The sequence below is a fragment of the Lepisma saccharinum genome, chromosome 7, assembly GCF_977018435.1.
Source record: "Lepisma saccharinum chromosome 7, izLepSacc3.1, whole genome shotgun sequence".
Classification (NCBI taxonomy): Eukaryota; Metazoa; Arthropoda; class Insecta; order Zygentoma; family Lepismatidae; genus Lepisma; species Lepisma saccharinum.
Genome location: NC_139235.1, coordinates 27,968,521 through 27,980,654, shown reverse-complemented (window position 1 = coordinate 27,980,654; position 12,134 = coordinate 27,968,521). Strand labels below are relative to the sequence as shown.

Sequence of the window (12,134 nt, the reverse complement as noted above, 5' to 3'; positions counted from 1 at the left end):
ATCTACCACAGAAATCGGTGAACTCCTATTCAAATCTCCTGGGGAAACATGCCAGAAATCGGAGACGAGAGCGATGATGATGGTCTTGCAGTTCCTCTATAATAAATACCTTAAAACTTCTTTCAGGTACGAGTTTCTCTTATATGCTGCAGTGATGTGATATTATCCTGTGTAGAATTCTTCACTATATATTTCATTGTACTCATATATCACGTTAATACATTATACGAGGGAGAATCAAATGAAAACCGCAATTAATTTTTTCCCACTATTTTAATGCAGGGATTATGTTTACTTGTACATTATTTTTCTATATAGTCCCCTCCCAGTTCAATGCACTTACGCCATCGGATAGGTAGTGCTTCGATACCGTGTGAGAAAAATTATTTCGGTGACTGTGTAGCCGCTCGTGCAATGCCGATTGGATGTCTTCATCAGACTTGAAACTCTGCCCTCTTTTAATAGACCAAAGATGTGGAAATCAGATGGTGCCAAATCTGGTGAGTATGGCGGATGTGGTAGTCACTTGAACCGTAGGTCATCGATGGTTTTCCTGGTTGCATGAGTAGAATGAGGACGGGCGTTATCATGTTGAAGCAAAACACCTGCACTCAGCAATCCCTTCGCTTTGTGCTTATCGCTGGCCTCAAATTGTTCTTGAGAAGCTCAGTGTAGGCGGCACTAGTCACTGTCGTACGTGGGGGTATGCAGTGTTCCAGAATAGGACCTTTCTTATTCCAGAATAAAGTCAACATGACTTTCCCTGCAGAGGACTGGCTGCGAAACTTCTTTGGTTTCGGCGAAAACAAATGTCGCCATTCTTTGCTTGCACGTTTCGTCTCCGGTTGAAAATGGTGCACCCAACTTTCATCACCAGTGACAATGTGAGCTAGGAAATCCTCACCCTCCTCTTCATAACGCCTCAGCAGCTCTTGACAAGCATCAACCCGACGGACTTTCAGTCCATCTGTCGAGGAACCCACCTGGCGGACACTTTTCTGTAGCGGAGTTCGTCATGCACTATGTGTTGTACTGAACTGAAGCTCATATTCAGCAAGGAAGCCATTTTAGCCAGGGTGACACGCCGGTTTTCCTGAATAAGCCGATCTGCTGCGGCTATGGACTCCTCTGTCAGAACTCGCTGAGCCTGACCCGGACGGGGACCATCAGTCAATAAAGTCGTAACTTCTGCGAATTTCTTGCACCAATCGTAGATTTGCCGCTGTGACAGACAGGCGCCCCATACTTCGTCTGCATCAGCGGTTACTCACACCCAACCCCACCTACCGGCACTGCTTCGTACTACCAGTTCGGAAAGACGTCAAGGACTGTGTCTGCAAATTTCCAAACGCCTAGAAAGAAAAACAGATTTTTAATGGCACGTTTGCGGTTTTCATTTGATTCTCCCTCGTATATAAAAAAGTTGAATATTGAATACATCGAATTATTTGTGTTTCTCTTCCGCTAGCAGTTGGTTTGGCAACAGCGTGACAGCACTGGATGCGTATTGGCTGAACTCATGTTCCTTCTAAAAGCGTACGCCGTATAGAGCAAACATTTTGAAACGCATTGATGACTGCGAAAGCTACCACTTTTCTATGCGACGAACACTTTTACGTGCAAGTTGAATTATTAAGTTTCGCTCATTGCACAGTACTTTGCAAGGCACTGTTAAATATATTTTGCATGAACCATTCGTAATTATGCCTCTTTGTGTTTAAACTTGACAGCGATTTCCTCCAGTTGGTCCACTAGCGAGTGCAGTGTTTCCAACCTCACAATTGTTTATCTGCTTTCAATTTTAACATGCCGAATCGCAAGTACTCTCTAAAATTATTCCCCATACTTAAGTTTTCCGTTTTGTTCCTTATTAATATGTTGGAAGAATATAGTTTCTGACTTCAAGCTATAACCAAACATGTAATTCTTTTTCCACGGTGTTTCTCGTCTAGTAAAGGGGCCTGTAGTAAAGTTGGCTACTCTCTGCTGGTGCTCAAGAGCTCCAACTATTTCTGAACTTGAAACTATTTCAGAGCGGTCAGGTAACTTTTGAAGAAGTGTACGTACTGTTAGTGTTAAAGCTAAAGGCGCATTCTTGACATTGCAAAATAACAAGATAATGCTTTTATCATGAAAATGATTACATTTTAAAATGTAATGAAAATATTAAGGTATCATATGAAAATTATATTGTTACGCAGGAAAGAAGTTAAAATTTATTTTTGGTGCCCGGAACACGTGTAGTCTAGTGGGGAAATTCCCATCAAAATCTCGTTAATTTGTGAATCTAGGACAATTGCGATGAAGCCAAAATCACGGACAATTGTGATGATTTTGACGGTGAAGGCCATTTTACAAATTAATGGTAAGACAATTTTGACGATCAGAACCTAACCTAACCAAAGGCGCCACAGAACTACTAATGCTGTAGAAGGTTGGAACAACAAAATAATTAGGTGGCTTGGAAGACGGCATCCAAAACTTCATGTCGTTCTGGAATGCCTCAAGAGCCAAGCAGAAGACACCAACATAAAGTACATGCGGATGGAACTTAATCTAGAAGGCCAAGTGTATTCGCACATATGAGGAAACGAGTCACTTCAAAGGGTGTCTGTTGGCTCTAGCCGTGTTCAAAAACTTGGTTGAAACAAATTCCCAGCCGAAAATATCAATATTTCACACAATTCTCTTGTAAGAGGTATTGTAAGGGTATTAAGTCACCCACCCTTCAATTTGATAGAAGATTTAAAATATCATCACAATTGTCCACCCGCCCTTTCACTTCTGTGTTCACCGCAATTGTCCTTCGTCACAATTGTTCACCATCTCAATTGTCCGGCTACCTAATTTCTACCCTGTAAAGTTATTTCAATTCTCCTGTTGGGAATTTTAAAAATGCTCATACTCATAGCCAAGACTAACTTGTCTCAGATAGTATTGTTGTTACTATTTGCTTATAATATTAATCGGATTTTTCCGTGGTATATTTCTTCCTGTGGCGCAACTAACTAGTGGATTGCGTGTGTGCAATAACGTGCGTGAGGACGGAGCATGAACCAATTCAGTGGCCTTGCTCTGTACATTCCACAAGGACAATTTCTCTTCGAGCACATATATCATCACTTCATGGTGCTGATACCACGAAGAACTGAAAAGTCCCAGGTAAGTTTGAAGGCAATTATTTAAGGTTTACTGCTAAATATGCGTGTGTGTTCGAATATCCGCTCACTTACTTGGTAAGAGCAGGTAAATCCATGTTATATACAGTAGTATTTTTCTTTTAATAAAGCTTTTAAATATGTATGCATTTTATCATCCGATATCTTAATATTGCGACCACGGCTGTGTCTAGGAAGAAAATTATTTGATTGATTGAGTTGGTATTTTAAGTCCACTTTATACACAGTAAGGCTAATCGGGACTGGAACTACAGTTAGATTGGTTGATTGATTTAGTTTATTTTACTTCGCGTTTTGTGCCTCTTGGCTAATTTGCGAAGATGGGGATGAGTGATGAAATGATGAAATTGATGAATGGACAGTCACAAAAAACCAAGCCCGACCGGGATTCGAACCCGGGACCCTGGGCGTCGCAGCGCGATGTGCTAATCACTCGGCCACAGGGTCGGGCAGAACTACAGTTAGAGTGGAATCCGAACCACTATGAGCCTCCACCGGGTATCGAACCCCGGACCACTTGATTACAAGGCAACGACGCTACCACTGCGCCATCGGAGAGACCTAGCAAGAAAATTAAACGGGTCCTAAGCAATCCCATTTATTTAGTAAGCATTTTGCAATAATTTTCTAATAGAATAATAAAACAACAAAACTGGAGAAATACCGTAATTTTCAAAGAAGTCTCAAACTTTTGTGTAATGTTTTCTAGATAGCCTATAGGCTGAACACAATTTCTTGTGTAAATTATTAATGCCTACTAATATAATGCCGAATTTTAATTTGTACATCTGAAGGTAAATTTTAGAAAATAATACTTTACATAAAAAGTATCGTAATTTTCTTCGCAGTCTCATGAATATATTTAGATACTTATTTTAATAATAAAAATTCAGGTGGAACTCATAGGCGTCGCTAGCTTGCAATTACCGAGTGGGGGACAATGACAAGCATTGATTTAGTTTTATATTTTTGGGGCAAGGAAAGTGCTATTTAAGCAAACTTGATTTTAAAAGAATAAACTAAGTTGTTATTGTTATTATTTTAATCGGCAGTATTGACAGTATTGTGCTTATTAAGTGTTGTTGTTGTTCTTGTTTTTCAGTGCAAGAACTGAACCTTTCTCCCTTCCTTTGCCACGTGATATGCCTCACGTGAATTTCAATAGTCATTGTTTGAACCTACAACTTCGTCGCACTTCGATGCCTGTCCAGGATTAAGACCTTTAATTTATATCACAGAAGATCCGGAAACATACTTCATTAGGAGGACGTTCCTTTATCTTGGACAAACTGTTTGCGGTAAGGATTGTTCTCTTTATTCTTATTGCTTCCATACAAAAAGATTCGTATGAGCCCATGCATGAATGAAACCTAAAATAATGTGGTTGATATTAGCATCCTTTAGTCTTCGTAACCATTTAAAAGCAATAAATTAAAATAATTACACATGGATAAATGTATACGTGGTTAGGCAACTACCATCGCTACTCTCAGAAAAGTTTCCAAGGGGAAGGCATCAGAATCAAGGTCATGTTTTGGTTCCACATTACTTGATGTCGAGTTGCCCATTTTCTCTTGAAGCCAAATATTACAGACACGAGACCTGCCAATCACCCAGGCACTTCCATATCCTTCATTGGTTACAGACAGCGACGTCTTCGAACCGTCTCCTTAACCCCGATATTAAATATATTGTTATCCTCATGTTTTACCACTCTCTATATTGTCCTGCACATTACAAAAAATGTTACGATACAGGATGTTGTGAGTGTGTGTGTAAAAATAATAATAATAATAATAATAAAAATAAAATTGTCTCACTCTTTGTTCATCAGTCCTCGTAATAATTGTGAATTATATACTACAAAAATTGTCAGTCAATGAATCACAAATGCATCTTAGGCAGCGATGATCATTAAGCTTTCCTTACCAGCAGTCTGCGAATTACAGGGGGCCGCGAATATACCCCTCAACAAAAGAATGTATCCCCCCCCAAATAAAATTATTTTATCCCTTCCAAGGGATGTTTTTATCCACGTCAAAGAAAATGGAATTGAAAGAATATACGTAGTACACAATTTCTTAACTATGTAACGAACACAATTGAAAAATCATTCGTGTTCATTAATGGTCCAGTCATCAAAGACTTCCCTGCCGAAAAGTATGCAGCCTTGAATATTAAAGGACGCCATTCTGCAACTGACCAACCTCACCGAGTTTCTTTTCATACCATAATACTGATATTTTACATCTATTAAAGTGTTCACAATAACCTTGGAGGTGGTTAGATGGGCGTTAAATTTGAACTTTGCAATAAAAGTGTGGAACTATTTTGGTGCATGATTTTTTTCTTCGGAATGTAAATTTACTGTGTGTTTCTCAATTACGTATAAATGTTATGAGATTTAATGACCCATGTCAGAACCACTGTAAAAAAAGGTACTTAGAACCACAAAACAATAGTTAATATATTTTGAGTTCGTAAGTTCGCATTATGCACAGAGGGGGTAATCGGGACTGGACCTACAGTTTAAAGTGGGATCCAAACCACTATGTGCCTCCAGTGGTAGTTGAGTTTACCGAGTGGTGACATGTACAGTACAAATTTGCATAACCTCCAGGAAAAAGGTACTTTCCAAAATGAAATAAAAAATGCGTCACTCAGTGGACATTCCCCTCCCCCAAAGCAAAAAACTTAATTCGCACAGTGCTTACCAGGTACACTGGATCTACAAAAGTCGTAGCCTAGAGCAAATAATGTCCGCGTAGTTCATTACTTGAAATGTTACCATGCATTTATTTTCTCAGGCTCAAAGACCACGTCCTGCATATTATGATTAATTAATAAACAATTAACTTGTTCTATATTATGGTCTCCTACTTGTCCTGCCATCACTTCCAATTTGATACTATGTTAAGCCTTGTGCTGGATGTGAATGAATAAAAATGAAATAGTTTTAATAGATCAAAAGAAAATCAACTCATGAATTGAACGTAAATACTCCGAATTTGAAACGCAGTAACCAATTCCGTCGTACTCGTACTTACTGTTGTTCTGTCCGCCTCGTCAGGCTCACAGCTATTACACGTTCTTATGTTAAATTAATAAACCCCAAGCGATGTTAGGTCCTCAATTACAAATATACCCTCCACTCCATTTTTCTAAGTTGCAACTACAACGAATCAATGGTGGTTGTGGAGCCTTTAACCAATAAATCTGTGAATATGAATTCATAGAATCAGGAGAACTAGGTGTCGATATGACTGATCTACAAACTCGCAACAAACAATTAATTTATACCTGGCACGGAGTCGTTCTGACGAGCGAGACCTATAAAGTGCAAGTGTCGACTCCTAAGGCCAGCCCTTAAGGAGTAAATGCACCAGGGCTCGAAAAGGGCCGGTGCGGACAGGAACTGGTTTCCGGTTCGTGAGTACCTGGAACCTTCTCGTTCCGTATCGTCAGAAATGGAAACGGACTGTTCCGGTTCGTTGAAATTTTAACACATTTCACTACATTTTGTTTTTCAGTGTGAACTAAATTGTCAATCCTCTTTAATAATACATAAGGTACCTTAACCCAATATGGCCTAGTACCAAATATGGCCTATTTGCCGTTTCCAAGTAGTTACAAGATTAGTTCAACAGATGACGTTAGCATGTCATTTAGACTGTCCGCATGACGCGACTGAAGCTCTTGGCTGTACTTATAGCACAGTAACCTGAAGACATAGCTGGACCACGTGATTGTGTTGTGTTCTACGTGATCTAATATTGCATATGGAAGTTATTACTTGCTTCATCTCCCAAGTGATAGGTGGTTATATATCTAGGCCATATTATGACATTTGTACTTTACAACAATGCACTTAGTTCAGACTTTAATGTAAAGAACTTTATAAGAACACTACGCACGGTAGGCTCAATATGGCCTACATAGGAATATATCGTGAAAGGCATGCGCAAATGTGACTTTTGTTACTTTTATGTTCACGTACAGTGTGTGGGAGTTACTAAAGATGGTGTAGGACCTTTCATTTGCACAGACTGTGATGTGTAATCCATGGTCTTCTGGTGACACATATTGACGTAACTTCTTGTTTATTGCTTTGTAAACGATGTTATTTCTTTGCGTAATCTCATTATATCGTTATGTAAATAAAAAGTAAGTCTATCAATATACTTATCTACCTATGAAAATAATATTGCTGTACTTTCTTTACAATTTCTGTTGCATTTTTGAAAGAAGAAAATATATGACTAGGCGATATTGGGTACATATGTACCCAATATGACCTAACCGTTATTTTTTTCCCTGTAATCATGTTATTATTTGGAACGGGCTCCAATTTTCAGTAAACGTCCAGAAATGTTCCCTCTTTTGAACCTTGCTATTAGTTTTACCTTTCTGACTTTGTACACCAGTAGATACAATTGCAAACCTTAGGTAGATTATATTGCGTTGTTGTTGCAAAGGACTTATGAGAGTATGAGGACGTCTATGCAGACTTCACCCTTTGTGCATTAGGGTTCTCTATTTTAATTTCGTACTTGTCAATTATTATTATTTGTCGTGTCTTGTGAATTCGATACTCTGACAGAAATATCCTCCTGCGCAGGACCTTTACACAAATTCGGTTTCTCTTTTTATGGCCACTCATTTTTCCTAAGCTGAGCCTTTATTGTTGACATTCTGAAGAATAAATCCAATTCTTGATCAAACGCAAAATAGCAATATCGAAATAGATTTTACTTGCAGAAATTTATTCTTTTAATGAGCATTATTAAGACAAAGCATTGACGATACGTATATTAAATTTTTAAAAAATCCCGGTTGGACCAGCTGACAACCATTTAGGATTTCCCTCCTTTGAAATCTTAAAAAAGTAATGAAAATTCCAGAAAACTCGATTTCAATGTGTTGTATTATTTTATGTTTATGTAAATATATTAATATTTACTATTAATAATTGTAATAGAGCGGGTCATTTAATCTCGTCGATGTAGTAATCAAGTCAGACACAAAAATACAACATCATATTAACAAAAGTAAGGCGTTTCGTTTCGTGTAAATACCTATCTCGAGCATTGATATCCTCCCTTTGTACCCAACACTCCATGTGACTGCATATGTTGGTGAATCAGAGTGTTTAAGTGCTGTTTTGTTTTTCTCTACAGAATTCAACCGCCAATTTGTGTTCAACAATAAGCCTGAAATAGAATCAGTGCAAGCAAGTACTGCTCTGGAGACTACCAAGTTTCGGATATTCATATTTCTTTTTCCTGCTGTGTTACGAGGTGAGTGAAAATTGATTCCATAAAAAGAAGCGGGACACGAAATGGTTAGTTCAGAAGGTTAAAACACGTTAAAAGTATGGTATTCCTGTCGTTAATTTTCAAATCGTTAATCCAGCCCCACATTTCACTAAGAAGAGTTATTGAATATCTCATGCAGAGTTTAAAAAATGTCTTGGATTCTGATTGCATCTAGTAATTGTTCTTTCACATGACACCCACACACAGTGGCTCAGGAAGGTTTTTCATTAGGAAGGTGTACATAATTAGAGCTCCATACGTACATGGGTATATAATGCAAAATTCACATAAATAGTTCTTATTTAGTCCATATACTGTATTTATTTAGAATTTTATGGTTTTGTGGTTATCTTAAAGATATGTTTTTAGAACATGTTGTAAATGCTTGTTCTCATTCTTGCCTTTGTCTCAACTCCAAAGTGTGTCAAAGTTATTTTAGATCCAGTTTATGCTCAAGCAGGCTAAACAGGACAGGATATAAGTTTGAAATGGAATTGCATGTGGTTCTTGTCGGAATAGATCTAAAGATCGCTTGAGGGGCAAAGAGGCTCTTTATCTCGTCTTATTCATGAAATGTACAATATAAGCAATGTATACATTATATCTCAAAAAGTACACAGGTCATTGAAGCAAACAATTTTTCTATATATCGTATTTCTGCATGATGCCTCATTTCGATGTCCTGAATCCTCGAAATACGGAATTTTATCCTGAATATATGAAACCAGGAATACAGGCTTACAATTGTAACTGACTGATTAAGTTTGAAGTCACGATAAACAAAATATATATGTGTTCTCTGTCAATAATCAGATAGATATCCGCTTTATATCTGAATAACTCGCATATGTATATTCGAGGTTAAACCGAGAGGAATCGGTTATTTTCAACATAATCTCTGTAGATAGATTTAACTATAGCTACTTTTCCTAACATCTCCTGACGAATTAAGAAAAAAATCGGTTAGCTCTCTCTCAGAAAAACTGAAGAAATTATCTGCTGAATACAAAATATGACACGCCAATGGGAGTATTTCAGTCTGTCGTTTTATTCTATTGCGTTTCATTTTTCCTAGTTGGCTGTGCAGGATCATCGGAATATCTTCAAATTATTTATTTGTTAAAATTACATGGCATTTTCAATGCCATATCTATGCACAAAATGAGGAAAATATTAATTTTTGTAAATTGATGGAATATGAAAAGCTTTCATTTATGTGTTTCGGAAATAATCCACAATTACATCTTTTGTGACAATTGTATCACAGATAAAAAAAAAGCAGAAGATTTTGACCAAAAGTGAACTTTTGCTATTAAATAGTTAGTTTTTATTATGGTTTTATGGAAGTTAGAAAACAAATTTTAATGGTCTCTCTACCGTCCTCGGTGTCTGCATTGGTGCGGAAAATCGGCAAAGCCCAACGACTTTCTGGGATCAGGGATTACATTAAAATACAAGAACAGTCACTTATTTCTCCGACATTGCACTATAATTGTGTAGAAGAATGTCGAATGACTATATCCCTAAATTTTCAGAATTAAGCAGGTATATTTAGTTTTTTAGTTTTGAACGTTCAATACTTAGACGACTTGGTAACGTATTTTACATTACCCCTTGTTAAAAAAAAATCCACATTTTTTACTCTTTTCATGTTAAAAACGAGCTGTCTCATTTACTCATTCCGATGTAAAATTTATTTCCTGAAATTTATTTTACAAAAATTTCCATTTTCAAACTTTACCACATAGTGGAAATTTAAGATTCTGAAAATTCTTGAGAAAATTTCGAAAATGAAACTCAGCTCCACTCTTCTGATGCATATTTATATCTTATCTTCCAATTCTATACTTCTTGAGAATTGTGTACCTCCCTACACATAGAAGCTGAAGATTAGTTTCCTAAAACAAAACTTTATCATACTCAACTATTCTACACTCATTTTAAACTAATTTTCATTCCTTTAGAAAAGTTTTCCCAGCGTGCAGATCAAGTGAACTAACTGGCACCAGAATGTACAGTACAATATCATTACAGTGGTTTTAATGCTTTTCGGAAGGAAGATAATATTTCTAGACAAAAATACCTTTGTATTTTGCTACCAAAAATAGTTTCTTTGAACAGCAGCACCTTGCTCCTGTCAAATTACAAGGGGTACAGCTTGGATCAGACATGAGTAAACCCGGGTTGGTGTATATAGGATTGAGCTGTACGACGATTTCACAATAAGTTTTATAAAAAATCCACCATAATATATGTACGTATTTTCACTTCGTTCTAGCTCCAATGAATAATAATTTTTGATGGAACATATCTACGTTTCCACACCTCATTCTCTCCCATTTCCTCATCTTTTATGGGTTAAAGTCGGCCATCACTACTCCTATGATACTTAGAAGTAAAAATATACTTATCATAAACTGACAATACAATTAATCAATATCTACAGGTATTTCGTTGTGGAAAACGTCGTAAGGCAAGCGCACCCTGCGTCGCCCCACCCACTCCATTTCTCCCCTTCCCTACCGTTATACGCGGACTTTCTCAATAGATTTTCGAGACAATGTAGGGGAGTTGATGCAGTAGTGAATGAACAAGCGCAATGTATTAAACAGATTTCCAAACTATAACTTATGGATTGGCAAGTGCAATACATGTTATTCCGCCAATAAAACTGACTGTGGGGTTGTTGGATAAGATAGTATGGTATGGAATATGCAGTGTAACTACAACCTCAACTTCAACCTCCTCACTCCACAAGCATGCCTGCAAATCACAAACAGTAACGCACGCAAATACTGAAGTAAATCCATGTATTGATTTAGGGCATGTTAGTGTATCATATGAAAATCAATTGACCTGCAGCACTGCGGGAGAGAGAGAGGGAGAGAAAGAGAGAGAGAGAGAGAGAGCAAATGCTTAACTTGATTGATAGATAGGTTTGCTATTTTATGTTGCTTTTCTGCCACTTTTGGCTATTCGCGACGATGTGAATGAATTGCGATAAGATGGAGTTAATGAAAGGACAATAACAGAGACATATTGACAGAACACAACAGAAGCCTCACAGAGGCTTGGAGTCGAGCCATTAGAGCCTTGTTAGCTTGCACCAATGCAGACCAGGATGTACACTGAAATTCTTATGTAAGGTCTCACTGAGCCTCAAATCTTACACAAAAAAAACACGAAATTGAATTCGAAACACTGCTAGGTCAATGTCGAAACTGTATGCAGGACAAGGAAGAGCTGCACAGCTGTCAATGTCTCCAGCGCTACACAGGAGAAAAATGTTAGCCACATGTCCTCGAGGAATTAGCATAGCGTTTCGTTCTGTTGTCATTTGGCCGCAGAAGAAATATTTGTTGTCCATTTTGAGCTAGCAAGAAATCATGTTCTGAGCTGGCGATTTATTTCCTTCATTAATCAAAATTCGATGTTTCTGTTTTCCTTCGTTTCTTTTTGTTATTGTGGTTATCATTTATAAAAAGAAAACTATCAAAGAAAGTCCTTCCTTTCGGCACGTGATAGGCATGTGGTAGCTTTGATATTTTTTCGACCATTTTCTAACCCTCTTGGTTAATTTCAATGATAAGGACGAATAATGGAGTGACCAAATAAATGAACGAACATAATAATCTCTTAA

General features: G+C 37.5%; 1 protein-coding gene across 1 annotated transcript in view; it reads left to right on the top strand.

Annotated features, from left to right (window-relative positions):
- Nucleotides 1–3,051: 3,051 nt before the first annotated feature.
- The window catches only part of LOC145990395 (uncharacterized), a 55,658-nt gene continuing 46,575 nt past the window's right edge, over nucleotides 3,052–12,134 (top strand). The window contains exons 1-2 of the mRNA XM_083126090.1: nucleotides 3,052–3,162; nucleotides 4,345–4,477. Coding sequence (XP_082982216.1) covers nucleotides 3,052–3,162; nucleotides 4,345–4,477 — 244 coding nt within the window. The remainder of the gene's footprint in view (nucleotides 3,163–4,344; nucleotides 4,478–12,134) is intronic.